General features: G+C 39.7%; 1 protein-coding gene across 4 annotated transcripts; it reads right to left on the bottom strand.

The window, feature by feature from the left end:
* Window positions 1–157: 157 nt before the first annotated feature.
* LOC133520383 (katanin p60 ATPase-containing subunit A1-like) lies at window positions 158–23,382 on the bottom strand. Of its 4 annotated transcripts, none has more exons than XM_061854774.1 (8): window positions 22,829–23,382; window positions 5,692–5,903; window positions 4,345–4,667; window positions 2,149–2,328; window positions 1,724–1,866; window positions 1,266–1,375; window positions 784–910; window positions 158–633 (listed from the first exon to the last, which is right to left on the bottom strand). In XM_061854774.1, the coding sequence occupies exons 1-8, from the start codon at window positions 22,975–22,977 to the stop codon at window positions 435–437; spliced, it is 1,443 nt and encodes a 480-aa protein (XP_061710758.1). In that variant the 5' UTR covers window positions 22,978–23,382; the 3' UTR covers window positions 158–434. The 4 variants fall into 4 exon arrangements, with proteins under 4 accessions (XP_061710758.1, XP_061710756.1, XP_061710757.1 ...); XM_061854772.1 differs by having other exon boundaries at window positions 4,345–4,829; window positions 22,829–23,376; XM_061854773.1 differs by lacking the exon at window positions 22,829–23,382 and adding an exon at window positions 6,695–7,057 and having other exon boundaries at window positions 4,345–4,829.
* Between the last annotated feature and the right edge of the window lie 1,892 nt (window positions 23,383–25,274).

Raw genomic sequence — 25,274 nt, 5'->3', positions numbered from 1 at the left:
AATTATTACCTAAATCAGATTCTGCCTGTAGCCAATATATTTAAGAGACCTACGCTTTATTCATAGATTAGAACAAGACAACATATATGTCAAGTATCAAACTTGATCATTCTAAAGTTTACCGTAAAAAAACTCGCAATCATCAACAAAACACTAATCAATTTTACAAAAGTATTTATTTCAATAATGTAAAAAACTTTACCAACTTTTTCTTACAAGATCAACTGCTAATAGTCTATTTTTAAATATAGATTTGACTTTTCTACAACGTTTCATCAACGATCAGGACTTCAAGTTGAATCATATTTCATTTTGTAAATATTCTAAGACCAACTGTATAAACATTGGAGTCTAACACCTAACTGTTAGACAAAGACAGATGGTGCCTAAGTCCTGAGCTTCATGAGCAGCGCGTGGAGCGCGCCAGCCCTATGCTAGGAGCATCCATGGCGTTGCATCCATCCAGTGTACCTAGCCACATCGGCCTGAGAGACCGTACGGCGGGTTTTCTCTGTAGCGGCTACTAGATCTTCTTTGGAGACGGGAGCTTCGAGCTCAGAGCGTTTGAGGTGGCGGATCTGGTCGGGGGACTTGCCGGCGATCTTGCGGCGCATTGTCATCATGGCTGCGTCCCTAGAAATGGTAAAAATTTAGAGTTTGTACAGAGGCCTTTACGAATTAGGCAGCTACCCTCCAACTTGGCAGCTAGTTCCGCTAGATCCACGTTAGGATCTAGCGCCACATGTCCTAAGTTCAACTTTTGTTTAATTAATCTAATCGTACCTGCAGAGGTTGCAGATGTCTGATCCGCTGTAGCCTTCAAGTTTAGTAGCCAGTTCCGCGAGGTCCACGTCAGGATCCAGCGCTACCTCCCGCAAGTTCAATTTCAGTAGTTTCACGCGTGTGCTCTCTGCAAGGGCATCACATGTTATCAAAAAATATTCTATACTTAGACGAACGATACCACACAAGTACAATTCGAATCTGAGGTTCAAGGGAGCGAAATATCACTCCTACCTCACGCCATACCCCATCTTACCAGCTCACACAATCCCGCTTCCTCACGGCGCAAGCCCCCGAACCCATTGTTTTTTTATTCGACAATTATTTAAGTGCTACCGCTAGCGCTCGCGATTTATGATATTTCCATATCAGATTTTGTCTAAATTAGTTCAGCGGTTTAAGTGTAAAGAGATAACAGACAGATGGATGGAAATTAGTACTGACTGAATTGTAAAAAAATAAGACAAGAAAGGTACCCATACCATCAGGTAGTCCAATATAGATCCTCTTCTCAAACCTTCTACGGAAAGCCTCGTCGATGTCCCAGGGATGGTTCGTGGCTGCGAGCACCATGATGATCTTATCTCGGTGGCTGAAACATACCAATACCTCGTAGCAAGCTACAGGCTACATGTAGGTCTCTTTTCAAGAAACTACATTTATTCTTGTACAAAAGTTGCGAAAAGTATGGTACCTACTTATAATAAAGTCAGTCTAGTAAGTAATTTAGCATTTGTAGTTAAATCAAAGCCCATTCCTTCTAACCCAACAGACGAAATTTCTCGTAAGTACGAAGCCAATTAGTGTTAAGTGACGAAAGATCCTGAAGTGGCCTGTTCAATTGTCTTCAAATTCAGTATGCATAAACTTTTATTTGACATCCAGTTGGCACTGGCAGACTGGCCAATTGGTACCAGAGCTTTCTGTAAACCACACTTACAAGGCAGCAGCGAGTCCATCCATCTGTATCAGCAGTTCAGCTTTAAACCGACGCGAGGCCTCGTGTTCTGAATCTGCACCCCGCACCGCGCACAGGGAGTCGACTTCATCCAGGAATATCGTGCTTGGGGCGTGGAAAGCAGCCTGTAAACAAAAAAAAGCAAGTTTTTAATGTATTTACAGCCGAAACATTATGACCGCCTTTTTAAAATTCAACTCCTCAGAAAATTATAGAATTTGTCTAACAAAAACTATCTTTTTGGACACAAATGGGACATAAGAAATAGATTGGACTAACTCGAGTCGAGCAGGAGTCGGACCAGCTTCTTACGAATCTCCACGATACTTGAACGCTAATGATACATTAAGGAAGTTAGCAGTTCAAGCTCATTACAACATTCACGCTGATAATTATTATTAACTTACCATGTCGAACAGTAGTCGGACCAATTTTTCCGAATCTCCACGATATTTTGAAGTGAGTGTTGCAGACGATACGTTGAAGAAGGTAGTTCGGCATTCGGTAGCTACCGCCCTTGCGAGCAACGTTTTGCCAGTACCCGGTGGTCCAGTCAGCAATACTCCTTTCCATGGTCGCCGAATACCCTGGATTAATTAATATAAGTAGTAAATTGACCTAATAATGATCAACTAAAAAAGTTGTTAACATATTGGTCTTTAAACCACAGGGAACTTTTTCGTGAAGGTTGCAAAAGGTTGCTAACAAAAAGAACTGGTTTTTGCATTGCAGCGATTTTTAAGAGATAGTTAAGATATATACAATATGTATATATCTATATAGCCACCAAGTGGATGCCGGTAGAGGGACGTGGACGGGGCAGGCCCAGGCGGAGATGGCGGGATGACCTGGACACTCAAACAGGCTAAAAAAAAAACAATTTATCTTAACTAGCGCCCTGCGCAACAGTTAACATATTCCACTCGGCATATTGATGGTTAAAATGTAGAATATTTACTCTTAAGGCTATAAAAGTGTTGCCGTATTTTCTTGGTCTAGCATTTCTATTAGAATAAGGCGCACAGCACATAAATATTCACATGAATTAGAGCCTTATAATCATTATGCCAGGCTCTCTAATAGCCAATAATTAAGTGACATTGAAAATATTATAGTCACGCAAAAAAAAATACTCGTTCTAAAACCTATATTCTGCATTCAAAGGCTGCTTCGGTTAGTTTCATAACTAAACTAAAAGATTTCGATAGTATTTCTTCCATCAAATAACCAAAATAAATCAACTTAAGTTAGACAAGACAATCAAGTCCTAGAACATTTCCGACAATAGTAACCGATTTTTCTTATTTTCAATGTTTATGTCATTTTCAATGGGTGAATGGGTAAACCCGAGCCAACTCAGGCACGATACCATCTATCACGCAAATCTCCAATTTACCGGAAAGTAGGCTAAGATTGCTGTTTCTTTGGGTCATTACGAAATTACGAGTGTGCCACTTTTATACGACAAAAGTGAAGTCCTCAGATAACTCCAAATCGGAACTAATGTATAATTATGGAAAAGTGTTTTTATCTAACACAATATTTACAAAACACTAAATACAATATATGTGTTGATAATTTTAATTTAGCTCCTTGTTCAAGAGACCTTGAAACGTATTCGTGCAGACCAGAAAATCAAAATTAATCTTGTATTAACCCTTTACCAGGCCAAGGGATATATTTCACCCACATCTTATATCGGTTACCGTAGTCAGGTTTTAACTCCAAACCACCTACAAAATATTTTGTCAATCCCTGAAAATATTATTTTATGATCTTCATTCACAACACGCTTCTAAATTGCGTAATATATCTTTGGCAGCCGTTTAAATTCACTTGAACGCTAATTTCAGTAAACTACGGATAAATTCGAACACTTTTCATAATTTCTATGAAACAGAAGTACATAGGTCGAACAATTTTTTGATATTTTGTAGATTTTGAGTGTTGAAAGCTAATGTAATCGGAAACATTGCTAAATATTCATGCATTATTGTGTATGACCAGAATTAGGATGTGGGTTGACATTATCCCATAGCCTTATTAGAGTTTAACTATGTGGGAGCTATATTTCCCATGGCCCGGTAAATTGTCTTGTCATGTCATAAAAACTCACGTAAGTAAGTGATTTTTTTTCAGTGATTGATATAATGTTTCGTAGGAGATTTGGAGTTAAACCTTGACTATTATAACCGATATAAGATGTGGGTGGAATATATCCCTTGGCCTGATCAAGAATATAATAAGACAAAATCTAGTATGACAGTTCATTACTTAGACAGGCGATGGGATAACCTTAACCCACATTTTTATTTCTGGTTTAAAGGAAGATCTCCGACGTTCATAAATACATTTTTTACAAGGCGTTCAATACGGTTGCAACAGCATATAAAGTACGTATTAAGACACGCTGGTTCTTCGGGGCCTGGTAAAGGGTTAAGCAGAAAGGTCGACAAACGATACCGCAATAAAGTTCGTTTAAGTATCGTTTAGAAATAAACGGATAGTGAGAAATTCACCATCAATTTATTTCAAAACATTAAGGAAATTAGAGCTTACATTTTATTTTATTTATTAGCGTACTTTATAGTTTTTGAGCTTACCTTAAAGTAATCAGGCATTACAAGCGGCAAAACCATTGCCTCCTGCAGAACAGATTTGGCATCATCCAAGCCAATGACATCCCTCCAACGCACGTCAGGATTCTTCTGAAGTATATCCCTTTCCAAGGTTTCTACAAGATGCAGCTCATACCCCGTCGCGTCGAAAACTTTCTCATCCTTCTCTAGAATCGTTACATCCCCCCCTTCATTTGGTACATCGTGTTTTCTGATCATAGGCTTGATGGGTACCAGCTGTCTTACTCTTGAGGTCTTCGGCATTCTTTCAACGGATCGTGTCTTCCGCCCGCTGCTTACAGATGATGCTGTGGATGTTTTTCTAGTAGTAATTATAGAGGGTAATGTTGGTTGAAGGTCTGGGTCCCTTCGGCGTAATGTGCCGGCCCATCTTTCTGTGGTGGGGTCTACCTGTTTGGTCTGATCCATGGGCTGCTCTTGGAACGTGTTGACGTTCGTTGGTCTTACCACTGCAACAAAGTGTCAGATAAGTTGTCGTTATAGCCAAAACATGCATTCTTATGTTACAAATAGTCAAGGAATTTTCGCATCTTATCTATGTGAGAGTGGTAAGACCGTCAGAATTTTACAAGTCTAAATCTTTGCTGAGTCTCCGACATTATTACAAGATATATTAACTGCTCGATTTGTTTCTATCCATTTTCCCAGGATCCCCTACGCAATAACACCCACCACCTGTAACTAAAGGAGGACCCACGACAAGTGTTTGTTGAGCATAGTTGTAAATAAAAAACAGATCGAAACATATCAAGCGAAATACGATATAATAACATAATATAGTATCGTATAATTGACCATCTTATACATTTTGAATGAAAAAATGGGTAAATTACCTTAAAACGTACCACAATCCTTGCTGACAAAAAAATGTTAGGTATTTAAGATAAATTGAGTACGAGGTAGAAAAACGATCAGATTGCAGGGATCAAAAAGGAAATATCAGAAGAAGAAAAAAACAAAGATGGAACTCAGTAATGAGGAAAGCGTTCTTGTCCGATGGAGCCCGAAGCGCAAGCGAAACGTCTCCATTTCAGTTCGGGTAAAAATGCTTTCGTAAGGTCAATATGGCTAAATCCGACATAGGGTCAGTTCCGTACATGATCTTTTTTTTTCAAACAATAGCATACAATTGATAATGTCATCCACTAAGCAGCGAATGCTTTTAGTTTCATAGAAATATACCTACGCTTGTGTACGGAACCAGTCGACGTCGTCGACGAGTAGATTTTTTATTTATTTAGTTATTGGAAATATTTGAAAATGGCGGAGCCATGGAGTTCGAGATCTACAGCTCACAAATCTAGTAAACACCTTGTGTAGGCGGATGCCTAGTCCCAGTAGCAGCGTGTGTATCAGATTGTCCAGCCCGCTGTCTCCGCGTATCACTCCTCTCTGTCCTAAGACCGTCTCTAGGAGGTTCCTTATCGCGCCGAGTGCTCATGCGGGCGAAGCCGAAGGGCTGGAGGCTCTCGTGCATCATGCGGTCCATCATGCGGGCCATATGGTGGAAGCTGGATGATGGGCTGCGAAGCAAATAAAATAACATGACTGTTGGACCCGGGTACGTCCTTAAACTACGTCCAAAAGAGAGGTATGGGCATTGTGAATATCATCTCGCTTTGTGTGGTAGGGAACAGCACAGCGGGTGTCATTCTAGATCTAGAGCAGAGCCCAACTGGGGAAGTACTTCTACCTTACAGAAAACCGCAGCCAAATAACACTAGACCCTACTCATAGTGTTGTGTTCCTGCCGGTGAATACGCTTGCAACGAGGGTGCAGAACTGCAGAGTGTTAGGGTCGCGCATGTAACTCCTCTGGAATTGCAAGCGTACATAGACTACGGAGACTGCAGATGCAGACTGCTTACCATCAGGCGGACCGTATGCCTGTTTGCCACCGACGTAGTATAAAAAAAAAATACTGGTTTGTGATGCGCTTGTAAAACTTGTGGTTGAGTTCGTATAATTCTGCTTAGCCGGCAGCGTGGTTGGGTAAAAATGTATATTCTAAGAACTATAGGATGCTATACAATTTTTCCAAGCCAATAGCTTCAGCAATGTAATCAAAAAATATCTACATACATACCTCAGCCTGCACTTTAGGACACCAGAAGTAATATTTTACTAATTAAAATCGACTATGTGAGGTGTGTAAGAGTATTGTATTGTATTGTAAGATCGAGGATCATTATCGTTATAATTAGTTGGTAACCTATTCCACAAATCCACGCAACGCAAACTTGACAAATCATTCTTAGAAATCAGTTGTAGTTAATCTTCTTACTGTTAGAAATATTGTAACAGACCCCCTTACCTGTGTGGTTCATGTTCAAAGTACTGCCTCAACCCCCTGACATTGGGGTACAAGAAGTCACCGAAACCAAAATCCATCGCCGTTTTCCAAATCCTGCGGAATCTTGCTAAATTCATCGGAGAGACGTGAGAGCTACATTCAGTTTTGTCATGAAATCATTGCTTTGGTCAACTTTGGTTATTGTACGAATAAGCTGGGTGTGTTTGACAGTTTTGTTTGACGGCGGTTGCCTTGGCAACGGTGTTGCGGAAACGCTCCTTGACGTTGACCGTTGCGTACGGCAATAATCACTTTACCACCCTTTATGGCTTTTTTAATGAATTTATACTTTATTTCTAGAGGCATAAGAATGGTAAAAATGTTGAAGAATTAAGGTGGTTTTGTAGTAAGGAGGTCCTTGACTGGACTAGTTACGGAAAAGTAGGTGAGCATAATTTATCAGATCATCATTAGTTCATTACCGTTTGATTTCTTGTTCAGCGATATACTCTTTGGTTAGTTAAACGTATGGTAACCTGCTTCAAATGATCGTTTCAAGTATATATTCTTTTCAATTTACACGTAAACCTTAATTTTTAAGCTAATAGTAATACTCTGGATTTTTCACTATACCCAGCAGATAGGACCGATACAGACGGAATGCAACTTGATGGCAACTGCACGCCGACTGCACGCCAACTGCAACATCGAACCACGTTAGCGTAATCAGAGTCTAATACTTGTTTGGCTTTATTTTTTTGCGGTGACATAATAAGAACAATATTCTGGTTTTTATCACAAAGCCCAGTATTTATTACATCTCTAAAGCCTAGTCCATTTTCTTACATTACATCAAATCCCGTTCAATCTGTTAATTGGGCTACCTTGAGAGAAGGATGGAGATCGGAACGTAAAAAAGGGTACTTGGGTCGCCTAGCAGAAGGACGTCCTATCGGACGCCCCAGGTATCGCTGAAGCGACATGGCGGAGGCGGATCTGCGCGAACTTCGAGTACACAATAGGGTTGTTTCCATCTACAAATCTTAGGGCAGAATTGTATTCCAATGAATTCTTTTGGATCATAAGAAAATTATAAACTACTTTTAGGGAACCTGTAATGACCATATTTTTGTAAATATTTAATTTAAAATATCTTTTGGCACACGTCACGTGACCAAGCTCGAAACGTCATTGAAGATTCTGATGACGTCACAACTCTCGGATTGACACTATTGACAGTTAGGCGATTAACAACAAATGACAAATGTCAGTTGACAGTTCGTATCTTCTACGTGCGTATGTAGTTATGTGTCAAACCGTAAACTGTGACGTCACACAATTTTCAAAGAGCGTTTTGGGCGCGAAAGCATCTGCCAAAATATATTTTGTTAATTTAACATATTTAAAGCCGTTTTTAGTATAAAAGTTGAATTTTAGGGCAACTTTTAGTTAATATAGAACGTAATACGAGCGTTTCAAAAAATTGGAAACAACCCTATTGGCGAGAAGTCGCACAGGATCGAGAAAAGTGGCAAGTCTCATTTTGGGTCGCTGAGCCAACGTGTAAGTAGTAAGAACTTTTCTTCTTCCTCCTTCCCTTATACCACCTATGTGGTGTCGGGTCTCCTTGTCAATTTGCGCCAGGACGGTCGGTTCTGGGTTGTCTGTTCTTCGATGTTCATGTTGTAAGTAGTAAGAACATCAAACCTCAATAATCTTACAACGGGCAAAGGCAGTATGTATGCTCGGTATACACCTTACATTGCATGAAATTATCTTGGCGCTCTTAATAAGGCCCAGCAAGTTAGAGTTCTTTTCTCACTCTCACTTAGCGTAAACGAGAGCGAGGTGGAATTGATTGTGGTTATGTTGTTTTTTAATTTTAATTTATTGTACGTTTAAATTAAAAAAAGTAATCAATACATTCTCTCACACATGATATTGCCAATTTTTAGAAACAATTTTCATATTTTTAGCTTTTGTGCTTAAATTGTTAGCTACATATTTTGAAAGTGCATTTTAGACCTGAGATAATACCTATGTTCGTAATTTTTTTATATCGCGCGAAAGTGAAAAACTCTGGATTCAAATCGACACAGTCCCTCGAGAAAGGCCTCAAGATTGCTTATTAAGTTAATGGCAGGCGTATTGTAATCCAAAAAAGTGGCTGTGACATAATCGGACAGACAGACGGACATGACGAATCTATAAGGGTTGCGTTTTTTGCCATTTGGCTACGGAACCCTAAAAAGTGCTATGACTTTTTAAAAATTCCATTCTTGAACTGCACCTTGAATATATAAAGTTGGAGCTCGGTCGGCTCGGTATTCCGGCGTTCAACAATCCGGAAAGACATTTGAAATGCAACTCAGGTGACCCTCAGGCAGTTTACGAAGCCAAACGCCGGAATACAGAGTATTCAGAGCATTTGAAACATACATACATATCTATACATATATAATCACGCCTATGTCCTGGAGGGGTACGTAAAGAACACGGATTTCCACTTGCTACGATCCTTCGCTAAGATCTTTCGCTTCCTTCACTTTCATAACATTCCTCATACACGCTCGCCGGTTTAGGGTGCTCTTGACCTGGCCTTTCTTCAGGATTTCCCCGATTTGCGTTTAATACGTTGAATATTTTTATATAAAGATTTTATTTCCCATACAAATCCAATTCCGCAGTTCCCAAATCGCCAGGGGGAATTTTTTTCAAGGGGAATTTCCCTATTAATTACCGAGCCGCTACTGTACCTATACCGATTGGACCCGGGTACGTCCTTAAACTACGTGCAAAAGAGAGGTATGGGCATTGTGAATGTCATCTCGGTTTGTGTGGTAGAGCACAGCACAGCGGATGTCATTCCAGATCTAGAGCAGAGCCCAACTGGGGAAGTAAAACCTTACATAAACCTTACAGAAAACCGTAGCCAAATAACACTAGACCCTACTCAGTGTTGTGTTCCTGCCGGTGAGTAAGGTTGCCAGAGCTCAACGAGGGGGGGTTTAGGGTCGGCAACGCGCATGTAACCCCTCTGGAGTTGCAGGCGTACAGAAGTTACGGAGACTGCTTACCATCAGGCATACGGCCCGCCTGTTTATTTGCCACCGACGTAGTATAAATAAAAAACCTATACGTTCTAAAAGTACCTACAACCGCCGATCAAAGGTAAAAGAGTATTGTCACCAAAAGCCTAAAATTAAAAAGCTATTGAACACCTAACCTTTGAAGCAAACAAAGGGTAAATTCAAGGCTCACTTCTAGGTCAACTGGCAAGGGACATTCGATTATAGCCCTAATGACCATTCGGTCATTGTAACCCATGTGTGTCAAAGGTTGTCGAAATTTATTCGGGATGCCTTTGATTATCTTTGCTGACACCGTTCCGTAAACGTATCGTAGGGAAAGCTATGAGTCATTGATGATCGAATCAAATAAATTGTTGTGATAAAAATTTGGAATGCTTGGAGTTAATATTGGGGATTAGGGGTTGCTTGGGGATGGGGTGGGAGGAGGTTACCCAAGCTGCCCAGGACCGGAGTCAGTGGAAGAAAATGGTTCGAGCCCTACACCCCAGCAAGGGGTAACAGGATGAAAAGAAGAAGAAGAGTTATTAATTTGTGGCTGTTTAAATTCTGAATTAGTTTTATGACTTCAAGATAGCTTGTTAAGTACTGCATTGGTCATACATAGGTCAGACTTAGCTTCCTTAGCATCGTCATCTCGAGTGAAGTCCTGTTCCGGGGCCATTTAGAGGGTAAGGCTTGAAAAAGCTCGGGGTGCTCAACAAATCGAGACAGTATTTCACGCCGGCCCTACTCCTACAGCTTTATAAGGCTCAGGTTAGACCACATATGGAATACTATTCTCATCATTGGGCAGGGGCACCCCCGTACCAGCTTCTCCCTCTGAACCGCATCCATCGGAGAGCGACTCGAATTGTCTGGAGTCAGCATATTTCAGACCGGCTTGATCCTTGACGCTGCGTAGAGATATCGCCACGCTCTGCATTTTCTATCGCAGGTACTACCAGTGTACCTATAACGGGAAGTGCTCCGAGACATTGTTCGGATTAATTCCTGCCGCTTCTTTCCGCCATCTCTCTACACGAAAACATTTCCATCTTCACCACTTAGATGGTTGGCATCAGTCCTCAACTGTGCATTTATCCAGAAACTTTCTCCTTCGCACAGCTTGTGGAATAAACTGTTACCTGCGGCATTTCCAGCAGATCGATACGACCTTCAAACCTTCAAGGACAAAGGTTACTCTCATCTCAAAGACTGACAACGTACCCTAAGGGGTTGTAACCTCTGGTGTTGCAGGTGTCCATGGGCAACGGTAATCGCTTACTATCAAGCGATTTGTCTGCTCGTTTGCCTCCTATATCTTCAAAAAAAAGAAAATGTTTCAATAATTGTCTACGTCTGATGGTAACTACATAGAATTAAACTGTGCGGTTTCAGAAGGATTTCCTTCTGCAAACGCTACGACTGTTTTATGCCAAGGTTTTCCTAAAGCACTACGGTATGGGGTACTTCAAGAAAGTAGTGTACCTACCTACTGATATTAAAGGATCAAAAAACCAGCTATGATAGGCTATCCATCAGGCTAGCCATATGCTTGATTGCCATCATCGTAATTTTAAAAAAATGGCCTTTGACAAGGTCTACCAAGCTTAAAGAACTTGAACATACCCAATATTTGATCTTTGTTTTAAAACTTTTATTAATGTGTAAATATTACACTGTATTTGTAACACTCAAGTCTCATACCAGCATACAAGTATGGCTAAGGGACAGAGGAATACATCCAGAATTAACATCAACGTCCTTAACTTTTAGGAATGGGAGAGACTAATCTGTATCATGTCGTACTCCCTTTCATGACACATGAAATCATCTGATCATGACGCCCCTAGAGTTGATCAAAGACACCTAGTCTTTCTAAGATTGTATTTACTTGAGAAATTGGGACAGGTTCTTAGGTACCACGTCACGGGTAGCCTAGAAGTCGATGGTGTTAGCCACGAACGCTGAAAATGCCGGTCCACCCTCCGCCACTGCATCTTTTTCTTAAAAGGACCCGGTCTTGGACCCGGGTACGTCCTTAAACTACGTCCAAAAGAGAGGTATGGGCATTGCGAATGTCATCTCGCTTTGTGTGGTAGGGCACAACCAGAGGATGTCATTCCAGATCTAGAGCAGAGCCCAACCTTACAGAACAGCAGCCAAATAACACTAGTCCCTACTCATAGTGTTGTGTTCCTGTCGGTGAGTAAGGTTGCCAGAGCTCAACGTGGGGGAGCGGGTTTAGGGTCAGCAACGCGCATGTAACTCCTCTGGAGTTGCTCTACTCATGTATATTTTAGAAACATTCCTTCATTCAGTTAGTTTTCCTTTTGAATTTAAGGGCATTTCCGTAAACCTAGTCGGTAACTTATTATATGTATGTATATCACTAATTCACTATACACATATAAAACACATTACCTAATTACTTTTATATTTTTAAACACTGAAGGGCCTATAAATTAAAGTACAAAAAAAACCTACGCTAATATGCCAAAAATAATTATTTCATGACAAAAATTCATTACAACATTTTGGAAGAGCTGGTACTCTTCAAACTAGTAGTTCGATGTTTATCAAACATAGCCAGGAAACCGCAACGAAAATCTAGAGAGACCACCGAAACGTTAGAGAGCTACGATGCCACAGACAGACAGACATTGACGTCAATAACATCCCTCTTTTTGCATCAGAGGTTAAAATGCACTAAACATAATCCAATCTCCACACATCCAATAAAACCATATGTAACCCCAAGCCTCATAAGTACATACGACTTTTTGACTTTACAATGTATGTCCTTCCTTGAAGCCATCGATTGTATTAGCTATGAATGAACAGTGCAATGAACTCCGTACAACGACCTTTGGCACACATATCGTGTAAACAGCCGGATGAGGTAATAGGCGATCAGTAGGTCTTCAGGGTGTCTATTTAATTAGCATTGAATTAACGGCATAAAAAAGTGCATAAGTAACTGAGTTTGTAACTGGTTATGAGAAAAGAGTAAATTTTCTTATTTTGTACCTGGTTACCTGGTTACATACGCGGCCGAAAGGATTTTCACCATTTCTCGTAATATCAAACAATTTCATGAAATATGTTGATAGTGGCGCAAACAATAAAAAAACCTTACATTTGACCGAAATATATTTCCACTCAGCATTTTTTTTTTTTTTTTTTTTTATGGTAGAGGAGGCAAACGAGCAGACGGATCACCTGATGGTAAGCGATTACCGCCGCCCATGGACACCTGCAACACCAGAGGGGTTGTAAGTGCGTTGCCGGCCTTTAAGATGGGAGTACGCTCTTTTCTTGAAGGTTTGAAGGTCGTATCGGTCCGGAAATTTCACCAAAAATCAATGTTACTATTCAATAACCCTTCAATAGTAAAGGCTATTAAGGTCATCACGAGTTGTTGTGCCCATAACACTACAAAAGGGAACCCTTTACCGCATATGCAACCATATATCGCAGTTACAATATTCAACTCTATTGACAGCTAGTAAAGTTCAAATGCGTTAAGGGGTTAACTGTACCCTTAGTGTAAATTTATTCGATAGCGAAGTCTCATTTTGTATGGGATTTAGAAACAGCGCGCCAAGCGGGACGTTTTGGAAACTCAAAATCCCATACAAAATGAGACTTAACGCAAACGCGTACGTCACATTTCGCTATCGAATAAATGTACACTAGGGGTACTGGTTGCTTATGGACACTAGGTATAACACAATCGAAATAAATCAAATCGTAAAGTCCAACTAATAACCGAACAATGTCTTGTACTAACCGTACACTATCTTGTATGTATTATTATATACAAGACAAGACAGTGTACGGTTAGTACAAACCTATTATAGCTTTCAATACCTTGACACCGGCTATAAATTAGCCATTTTAAACCATAAAAAATATTTTATTTCACGTCACGATACCCTACGTGCTTAATTTTATAATATTTCAAGTACATATATGTATTAGAGATTAAATTTCATTTGTTTAGGAGTACAGTGTATCCCCCCGCGGGTTGCCCACCTTGTCGTGGTGGAGGGGCTTAGTAGCCGTGGCTTGGTCACCCACGGTGAAGCGAAGACGCAACCAGGGCCGGCCTGTTTGAGGTGCGGGCTGGCCCGAGGAGGACGCTCCAAGTGGGCTTGGTGAGCCCGCTTGTGACGCGTTGGAGGTGGACCGTCGAGGAAGAGGAGTGTCGGTATTGCGGTGAGCCGTTCTCCCTATCCTCGACGGCCGAGGTGGGATCGCAGGGGAAGAGGCGTGATGGTATCACGATGCGCCACTCTCCCTATCCCCTGCGACCTTGGCGGGGCCGTTCCGCAGTAACGGCGTTGGTGGGACTGCAGAGGAAGAGGAGTGTCGGTGTTACGGTGTGCCGTTCTCCCTGTCCTCTGCAGCCGAGTTGTGGTTTGCGGCAGAACCATGGACCTCATCTGTCGCCGGGCGCTGGGAGTTTTCTGGCGCCCGTGGCCTCCTTGTGGCGGGCTCGGGGGGGTCCGCTACACTGCAGGACGGAGGCCGAGGAGGAAGGCGCGTCGAACCTTCTGGCGCACCTAGCGTGAAAGGCCTTCGGGCATCCGCGAAGGAGCCGCTCGCGGGCGGCTGCCGCCGGTGGGGTCGCGGATGAGTACGCAAGTGTTCCCGTAACCCCACCAATAAGGCGGCGAGGTGGCATATGGGGGGTTTTTAGTGGGTATACCGTCGGCCTCATTAGCCTAGACGGGAGTCCCACATAACCACTCGGGTCACCCCCCGCACCCGGGTGGTATGCGTAATGCATTTTCCCCCCTAGAAAAAAAAAAAAATTAAAAACTGCTATCTCCATAACTTCGCACTAGAATACTTGGTCTTGTAAACTTTAAAATCGAATATCTCAAAACTGTACCTTTTCATGGTGAATTTTCAAAAACCATAAAAAAAAATACTGCATTTAGAGACCTGATTCTTTATGGATATAAAAGAGCATGTTTTTAACTATATGCTGGTAGCTACAATTTAATACCGACAGTAAGTTACCTGTTGATTTGATTGAGAATGACACAAATAGTCCCACTGGACTGAAGCCATTTAATTTTTAAAAACTGAACTGAACTGAAACTCGTTGGCTTATTAGTCGCTCATGGTCGCACCTAATATGCGCCCTAAAAATATACAATTCGAACACCCACTGGTCGATATTATCTACGACCTTTAGTTTAATAAACCAATTGTTTATTTAAGCATATTTATATAATCTTGCGTAACGCATTAAATAGCTATAAAAACAGAAGTGTCAATCAACTAAAACAAGTGAATAACGAGACAACGCAATTGCCAATGTCCATTAAACTTGACATCCATCCCACGGGACAATTATTCTACCATTAAATCAAAAAGTCGTATCTCATTAGGAATATCGTTTGTACATACGACCTTTTGAAACAACAGAGATTACGTCCGTCAAAAGGCTGAAGACGTTAAGGTTTTGAACAACGTTTCAATGCAAATGAGACTCAATGTAAACGCCTTAAGGTTTATTTTTCTGGAGTCTGGTCCAATTGTCTGAATGATGCAGCAGTGGGCGTAAAGGACGTCTGCTACGAATTAAAATGTGACCTAATTTCAAGGTATAAGGTATATAATTCCTTATCAGCATTTCGAGATCTGGTTGTAACAAGGAACTTTATAAGAAGCGATTTTTGCCAATTGAATTTACTCACGATATAATTTGCAATGGAATAAAGGAATATAGCGTGTGCACTTACGATGATTGACAAAGTTAATTCCATGAAATTACATTCCTTTTTCGTATTTCCCTTGGGAAATACGAGCATTGTTTTGTTATTTATTTCTTGTTTAGTTAATGTAACTATGCAGAAATATACATCAGAATATGAAATGATGTAATTAAAATTAAAAGGAGTGGGTACCCTTTCATAATCCGGTTCGAAGGACCAAAAATATAATGAAAACCAATTGTTTGTAAATAAGCCCCCTTTCATAAAACTTAGCCAACCTTTATTCAATAATGTCTCTTTCTAACAAATACATACTTATGTCAAAATGACAGATAGGGACAAACGATTGTTGGATTTGAAAAATGTTTATGAGTAACGCCATTGAACATAAGTCTAACCACGCAGCTAGACTATATGATGCTCCCACATTGACTGTTATATCATAAATAAACATTTGGGGACAATTTTACAAAGATCCCTACTCATAGTGTTGTGTTCATGCCGGTGAGTAAGGTTGCCAGAGCTCAACGAGGGGCGGGAGGGGGTTTGGGTCGACAACGCGTATGTAACTCATCTGGAGTTGCAGGCAGGGATCGGAATCGGTTTTTTAGAAAAACTTTGAAATAAACATATATTTCGGTTTATTTTATACTCCAAATATAGGACTCGGTTGTGTTTTTAGATAACGACTTCGTATTATGAGATTGTCCAATTAGAAATGAAATAATTAACAAAGAACGAAAAAATACCGTTTTCGTTCCCATACAAAAAATACCGGTTTCCGATCCCTGGTTGCAGGCGTACATAGGCTGCACGCGGTCGAATGCTGATAGCGACCCTGCGGCACCCAATCTAAGGCGGAGCCGGCATTCGTTGGTGGTTTTAGACGGTAGTCCTTTACTGGTTAGTCCGTCATCGCCCCTAGTTTCCCCCGGACTAGGTGGCATGCGTAAAAGCATTTCCCCAACGTTAAAAAAAAAAAAAAAAAAAAGGCGTACATAGGCTACGGATACTGCTTACCATCAGGCGGGCCGTATGCTTGTTTGCCACCGACGTAGTATTAAAAAAAAAAAAAAAGACGTGGCCTCATTATCACTAAGCAAAGCTTGTACTATAGGTACTAGGCGACGATATACATCTTATACATATATAAAACACCCATGACTCAGGAACAAATCTCTGTGTTCATCACACAAATAAATGCTCTTACCGGGGGATTAGAACCCGGGACCATCGGCTTCATAGTCAGGGCACACACTAGGCCAAACCGGTCGTCAAAGTAATAAATATAATAAATAATAAATATAAATAAATATATATTATATGACATTATTACACAAATTGACTAAGTCCCACAGTAAGCGCAATAAGGCTTGTGTTGAGGGTATTTTGACAACGATATATATAATATAATATATCAATATTTATAAATACTTAAATACATAGAAAACACCCATGACTCAGGAACAAATATCCATGCTCATCAGTCTCATCACACGAATAAATGCCCTTACCAGGATTTGAACCCGGGACCATCAGCTTCGTAGGCAGGGTCACTATCCACTAGGCCAAACCGGTCGTCAACAATGTTATATAAAATCGTGTAACAAGGACATAATAACACTATCTGAATACTATCATATTGGTCCTGTCACAATATGTTATACAGTATGTCTCCCTCCACGGGGCGTATGCAGGATTCGATTCTACTCGCTAAATCGAACAACTTTTATAATAATGTGATTTGGATTTTCCATAGAAAACAAGAAAAGGGCGTACTCCCATCTTAAATGCCGGCAACGCACTTACAATCCCTCTGGTGTTGCAGGTGTCCATGGGCGGCGGTAATTGCTTACCATCAGGTGATCCGTCTGCTCGTTTGCCTCCTCTACCATAACAAAAAAAAACATCGACATCAGATCAAATGTATATAAAAGCTAACATTTTTTTCTCGATATCGGGGTTGGTCCCATAATAAAAGTAGCCCACTATAGCGAGGAGAATCGAGCCCTGCATTTAAAACCCCATGATGGGAGACACCTTTTATAACATTTTTAACCAGCCAATGTATGTAGAAGCATTAGAGAATTGCTCCTGACGTCTGCTATATTCTATACTATAGTGCAGGGGTTCCCAAAGTGTGCGCCGCGGCGCCCTGGTGCGCCGTAGAAAGCAAAGAGGGGCGCCGTGAGTTCTATCATTATCCGAAACCACAAATATTCGCGGGTACCTATTTGAGCGCTCGCATCGGTAAATAATATAGCGTCGTGTCACTCTTTTTCGACCGTGATTTTAAATTTACAAGGGCGCCGTTGCAAAATACTAAACTTGTAACTGCGCCGCATGTTGAAAAAGATTGGGAACCCCTGCTATAGTGGGTAAAAACTTGGTAACAATCTTCACCAGTTAGGTATAAAATGTTACGAAAATAACCTTAATCATCAGTCATAACCTTCAAGGTCTTAGCTGTCAAACTCATTTGTTTAAAGAACCGCAAAACCCTCAAGGCTAAACTTTCACGCAACACCCTTATTATACACTCTGTATAATTCAGATCAGATACGATGATATATGGACACCCCGTTACATTCCCGACATGATTGTATGTAGAAAAAGTTAGAACCATTTCGTTCTAGAGCAAACCTTTGGACGCCTACGAATTAACATGTTAGTTTACTATGACAAAGTTCTAATCATTTCAGTCATTATGAGGATTGTACGTACAAAAAGTTAGAACCATTTCGTTCTAAAATAAAACAATTGACGCTAAGGGAATCTACATGTTAGTTTATTGTGAAAAAGTTCTAATCATTTGTAGGTAATTTAGGTGCCATGGAATGGACGTCTAGACGGCTAATGGTAATAAAGAATGGCTGTGGTGGATCAATTATGTATATGGTCAAGGAAAATTTGATGCAATTGTAGTCCTTACGTGTCAAACAATAAGTTCCAATGTGTGCACCTAAACTTGTATAACTTGGTTGTATGTAGAAAGGTGTTTTTGGGTTACTTCTGTGAATTTTGGTGAGTCATAACCTTTTTTTAATGTTGTATACTTTATTCCAATCAAAATTCGTGACAAAAAGAACTACTTAAACTTTTACTAATTTTTTTCCCGCAAACGCCCCGTTTACACCTGGAGACGGAGCGTAGAAAATGAGCTGCGAGCCGTAGGATTGAGCTGGAACGATGCCAAGACGGTTACTCAAGGTAGAAAAGCGTGAAGGGATCTTGTTTTTTTTTATACTACGTCGGTGGCAAACAAGCATACGGCCCGCCTGATGGTAAGCAGTCTCCGTAGCCTATGTACGACTGCAACTCCAGAAGAGCTACATGCGCGTTGCCGACCCTAAACCCACCCCCCTTCGTTGAGCTCTGGCAACCTTACTCACCGGCAGGAACACAACACTATAAGTAGGGTCTAGTGTTATTTGGCTGCCCAATCTTGTGGAGGCCCTATGCATCTCCGGGATGCTACATGCCCTACAACATTTGACTTATGCAATTAAACAAATGTATTTATTATTAAGTATATTGATTGCAGGTGACTATACCATTTATAGGGTTTTGTAGTCACCTAGAAACCCTTATAGTTTCGCCATGTCCGTGTGTCCGTCCGTCCGCGGATTTACTCCGTGATCGTTAGTGCTAGAAAGCTGCAATTTGGCATGTCATTTTTTTGCTTTGACCAATAGTGTGGGGTATCGTTGCATAGGGGACGAATAAGGGTCTTCAAATGCAATTTTTTGATAAAGTTAACATTTCCGGAAATAGTCGCTCCGAAAGAAAAAAATATGTGTGCCCCTCTAATTTTTGAACCATGGGTCCAAAATATATGAAAATATCTTTAAATAAAAGCTTAGTAACTACTTTAAATGAAAACTATAGCGAACATGATCGGTTCAGCCGTTTTTGAGTTATTACAAAAATCTTCTCTTCTTAGTAAATAAGTTTTTGGCAAAAATTTCATTTTTGGTACAAGCTTTTATCGCTGACTGTACTTTTCTTTCCACAGGCAACTAATACTCATCGAGCAAATTCTAAAAACCCCAAACACAATTAGGTTGCGTTGTCTCCATCATCAGATCAGCTCGATGGTACCATAATATTGCATCGTCACCCAACTTACATATGTCTGCAAATTTTCAGCTCAATCGGAAACCGGGAAGTGGATCAAATTTAACTTGCAAGCTTTGATTACAAACAGACAACGGTCAGGTGAAAGTAAATAAAAGCTTGTAAAAAGACGTACATAGCGCTGCGAAAGGTACGCCCTTATGCTTGTAACGTACCTACATGATACTTCCTAATTAATAGCCTCCATTTCGCAGAATAGTAACTACAAAAGTTACAACACCCTACACTGAGCATGGCCTGACATGCGTTTGGCCGATTTTTAATCAGTACATTCTTACATAATTACATAAATGGCACCTACAAATAATTTGGTCCAATTCCGTTTAGAATAATTACCCACAGGGCTTTCATTGCGAACCCTTTGTCCAGTTTTCAGTAAGTTTACATTTTGAAACTTATGCCAAGGAGAAAAGACTGCAAATTGAAAAAGAAACTATTGTACAATATGCGCCTTACGAGTAATTGGGGAAGGCTCACGCGATGCCCGAAGGAGGTCAAATTGTGCCCTGTAATAATGAAGTTTGTATTTAACAAGTAAAAATCTAAACCTTACGAACAATTATGAATACTTCTCATATTATTTTTATATACCTAGGAGTTGTATGGTTTTAAATGGTCATACATTTGATTTGTTTATGAGTCACCATTGGTAATCCCTATTGGAACGACATAAGGCCTAAAATAGTTAGTTTGCTTCTGTTGTGAAACAAAGAACTATCCCCTTATTCATACCTAAACTTTTAGGAGCCTGAATTAGTTAAATTATGTTTTATCCCTTTCTTGCGGATTCATAAGTCAAAATGATAGATAAAGACAAACGATTCATAGTTAGTTATTATTATTATTCATAGTTAATTCAAGCTTGTAATGCGTTGATGAATAACGCCACTAGCCTTTTTGGATTATGTAGTAACGAGCCTTGGAGACTTGAGTAGAAAATTGCTCAATTCAAGCCATTCCTTATTTAAGTTACCTACTCGGGCATTTGATGGTGATTTATTTCCAGTCATTCAGACTCATTTTGCAAGCTGAAACAAGGCTGAAACTAAAGGATTTATTGCATCAAGTGCCTGTCAGTATTTATTTATTTATTTTAAACTTTATTGCACATTAAAAAGGGTACAAATGGCGAACTTAATGCCTCATGGCATCATCGCATTATTGTCTTTAATTATAGAAATGAGGTTGACTACAAATCAGGGGCGTGCACTTCATAAAGACAAAAAGACACTGCCTAAGTAAGCACACGTAAATACGCCGAAATAAGTATATATTTAGATTTTTAAACTTATGAATTTAACTTCATAGCGCGAGGTCTACAGCTCACAGGGCCACCAGGTTAATTGTTTGTCTATCCAGCCTCAAAACTCTGTGCACGCCACTGCTACAAATGTGTCGTTTCCAACCAAAAAGCCCCACTTTGTCGCTTGCCATAAAGACCCTTTGACAGGCTATTCTCTAAATCTCGTCCTTATGGTAAGTGACAAAGTGGGACATTGACTACACTTGTGTTGCAAATGTATACTGATGATAGTGAATTTTAGTTAGATTGCTTTATATTATATAATTATCGACCTGTGCTATCATTATAAATATGAAAGTTTAAGTTTCATAATATGTATTGCCTAGTTGGATGTTTATTCCTCAATAACGCAAAACTAATATGCCAGCGTACATGGAAAAGTATGCGGTACATGGAAAAGCTAGGAAATTAGTAAAAAAATCTTAAACAAGTAAATTTCCAAAATGGAAATTTTCGTTGAGTTTTCCGGAATTCGTTCTTCAAATATAGTCCTGACATGACCCTGAGACTAAACAGCTAACGTGTGAGCTTAATAGGCTAAATGGAAAGCCGGGTATGCTCCCATTCCTCGCAACTCCGACACTGAACTCAATCTTTATTTTTTCAGACCTTCGACCGTGACCTTTTAAAATCAGACTTTCGGCTTTTCCAAGTGCTACTTTCACTCGCCAACATCCCAAGTTTAGTGAAAGGCTCAGTAGGATCCAATTTACAACTTTAAATCTTCCACCTTTCTCTGAGACTTACCTACCGTCCAATATCCTATGCAAGCTGAATGAAAAGGAGGGTGCGCTCCCGTAGCTCCCAATGGAACTTACCATCCATTATCCCAAATAAAAATAAATATATTTTTAATCCTGAAACTTACCATCCAATGTCCCTAACTGAATGAAAAGCAGGGTACGCTCTCATAGCTCCCAACGGATCGCCGAACCCGAACTCAATCTTGACATCTTCTGGGCTGTTGCCGCAACCTTTTTGTTTAGGGACATTCCACAAGAGCGTCATGTACGTGACGCAATTTTTTTAACACTTTTGATAAAGCTAAGAAACCTATATTTGAAATGATAACGTTTGATAACTTTGCTTTAAATTCAATGGTATATAGCAGTAAGTAGTTGTTGTGTAGTAGCAGTTCTGTCATGCGCGTCACTTCCCCGACAAAGTATAACATAACTAAAAGGGAATGCAAAAATATTGTTACAGACTGGCTTTTAGATCAAAATATTATATATAATACGAAAACGCTGAAGATATTATGAACAAAATTACTTAAGTATCTGTTGAACATTTTTGGCAATTTTTCTGCATACACACACATATACCAGTTTAGAAATGTAAAATTTTCAGTACCTATTAATGATTTTAAATGTTTTTAAATTTTTACCTAAATTTTTGGAGATCAGCGCTGTTTATCCTAAAGTACAGGTTATACCTATTTGGGAAGCAGTTTCTAAATTAAGGAAATTTGATGTTTATGAAAAAAAATATACAAGAAAGTAGACCTTTTGGTGGAATGCCCCTTTACCAGCCAATCTGACACTTTCCAGCCAATGTCCCAAGCTGAATGAAAAGCCGGACGCGCTCCCATAGCCCCCAACCCCCAACTGCTTTCCGAAACCGAACTCAATCTTGACATATTCAGATCTTCTGAAATATCACTAATTCTTACCGAACCGAGTTTCATGCGCGGTTTCTTGTCGGGGCCCAATCATTGTCCGGGTTGTGGTGTAGGATAAAACTGGTGGTAGTTTTTGACCTTTATAAGTAGAAAGTTTAGGGAAGAGGCTCCATCCTAAAAAAAGTCATTGAAATGATTTTCTGTCTTTTTGTCAGAATTATAAAATTTGTTGTGGGTTGGAACCTTTTCCCTAAATTATGTACAAGTTGAAGAAAAAGGATTTTCATTTACCAGCCAATGTCCCAAGCTGAATGGAAAGCTGGGTGCGCTCCCATAGCCCCCAACGGGACTCCGAACCCGAACTCAATCTTGACATCTTCAGACCTCCTCGGCCACGAGCCTCTCGACTCCTTCGCTTCTCCTTTGTCGTCGTTCGTCATTTCGTTGTCGTGATGTGCTTTTGTTTTTGAGGCTAGCTGATTTTCATTTGTTTATCTTTGTTGGAATGAGCGCAAGTTTTTTTTTTCTTTTTTTTTATATATGATCCTTATATAATTGTTTCTGATCGGTAACGGATGTTTTTATTATTTATTTCAAAGTATTTTTGCTTACGAATAGTCCATATTAATAGAAATAGTCCATAAAATACATAAAAAGCAGCTACATTAAAAAAAATAGACTTTTAAAATCATTTTAGAGTTTTAGTAATTTTTAACCAAAATGCTACGACTGCTGAAATGTAAACCACTAGCTAGTATATTTTTAAAGTAAAACGTTGCACTATTGAAGCCTCCAAACCGTAGCGTGCTACGAGCCTACGAGCGTGCTACGAGCTACGCGCGCCGACACCGACTGACGTTTGGACCGGCCGATGACCGCTCGGCGGCGCCGTTGCAGTATGGGTTGAAATGTGGGTTTTCTGCAAAGTTACTAAAAGTTTTGATAATAAAATATTTTTTTTATCTTCGTATAAAATTAGTGTTAACCATTTCTTTTCAAATACTAATTGCATTTTGTTTCATGATAGATCAGTCGATAGCCAAAATGCTCTAAATGAATTTCACACATTTTGTGAAAATTTAATGAAAAATTGCGTTATTGATTTCGTGCAAATTATAAAAATTATGCGCGTGGTGGAAACACATTTTAGGCTTCACTTCTAGTCTATCACTGCCCAGAGATAGGTTAACATTCAGTAATATATGTGGATTTCCGTCAGATAAGGGTCCTTGCACATGGAGCATAAGCACCCTTTTGGCATGGAATGCCACATATGTATAAATCTATTTCTCTTTGACGACCAGTCTGGCCTAGTGGGTAGTGACCCTGCCTATGAAGCCGATGGTCCCGGGTTCAAATCCTGGTAAGGGCATTTATTTGTGTGATGAGCACGGATATTTGTTCCTGAGTCTTGGGTGTTTTCTATGTATTTAAGTATTTATACATATTTATATATTATATATATCGTTGTCTGAGTACTCACAACACAAGCCTTCTTGAGCTTACTGTGGGGCTTAGTCAATTTGTGTAATAATGTCTTATAAAATTTATTTATTTATTTATTATTTATTCATTTATTTTCGTTAACTACTGCACAAATATACTATGGCGTACTAATAGTACTAAATTCGAATATAATTCTGCAAAATAAAAAACACAAACATTTGAAATCGAGACATTTCGATAAATGACCCATTCCACCAATTGCAACCACAAGCCCATTACTATTTAACACTCGACCCAAATTAGACATAACTAAGACACCGCGACAATACGGTGCTAAACCTGGTTACATATTAAATTTCTCGCTCTTCACAAACAAACCAGAATACGTAATTATTGTAACTATTTGTAACTTGGTTACCTTATTTAAGTGGGAATGGCGTAATTAGGCCTACTTGAGTAAATTAGTCGGGTTACTAATCACTATTTGTTTTCCACAAGACATAACATCATTAGAAATAGGTCACGGAAGTCAACACTGTTAGCGACGCTCATATTTTGTTATATATATTTTGCATGAAAATTTTTTATTGACAAGAACAATATACATAATGGATATATAGGGTAACGGCGCCTATTAACGCGGGTATCAAAATCGACGTCTAACACCGCGGTGTTTACAAATACGCATTTTGCAAGCAAACAGATCTATTATCTAAGAAATAAAGCATACACAAAACAAGCTCATTCATTGGTCTATCGTGCCCATTAGTGTGAATTTGTGTGAGTGTAACAAAAAACTCGCGATTCGTCAGTTTGTGCGACGGCGGCGCAAGAACCGGTTGTTCCATACAGACGCGTGACTCCACAGGTAAGTGCACTCCAATCTTACTTAGTGTTTTACGTAATAGTTATGGCAAATATACTAGTGCAATGCCTTTTAAGAGGTTGTGTATTGTTTTCTACACGATTTTGAATTACTTTTAACTTAGTTTTTGACCGGGAAATACGTTTAAAATTGAAAATAAAATACAGCGGTGATAGGCGCCAATTACTTCTGTGGTAAGTAATTCCGTGGTATGCCACGTTAATAGAAAAAGTGGTAGTTTTGTTATTTACTCTTTAGTTTTGGTACAAATTATCAATTTTATAATTTCTTTTATTTATTCCAATCTTGATCTATTCACGCTATTAAAGAGCTATTTCCGTGGTATGGAAAGTATTCAACTAACCCTTAATTTTTAACAATAACTTCAGCACCGATTTCCTTGTTTCTATGGGAACCCTTAATCTG

The sequence above is a fragment of the Cydia pomonella genome, chromosome 8, assembly GCF_033807575.1.
Source record: "Cydia pomonella isolate Wapato2018A chromosome 8, ilCydPomo1, whole genome shotgun sequence".
Classification (NCBI taxonomy): Eukaryota; Metazoa; Arthropoda; class Insecta; order Lepidoptera; family Tortricidae; genus Cydia; species Cydia pomonella.
This window is presented reverse-complemented; position numbering and strand designations above follow the sequence as displayed.

Bases quoted from the DNA above. Each gene is read 5' to 3' on its own strand.
- LOC133520383 (XM_061854772.1), bottom strand. From the start codon at position 22,977: ATGACGAACGACGACAAAGGAGAAGCGAAGGAGTCGAGAGGCTCGTGG. The intron at 911-1,265 runs GTATGGGTACCT...ATGCCCTTGCAG, and splicing joins CTATATTGGACTACCTGATG to AGAGCACACGCGTGAAACTA. The intron at 634-783 runs GTACGATTAGAT...TACCATTTCTAG, and splicing joins GACATCTGCAACCTCTGCAG to GGACGCAGCCATGATGACAA.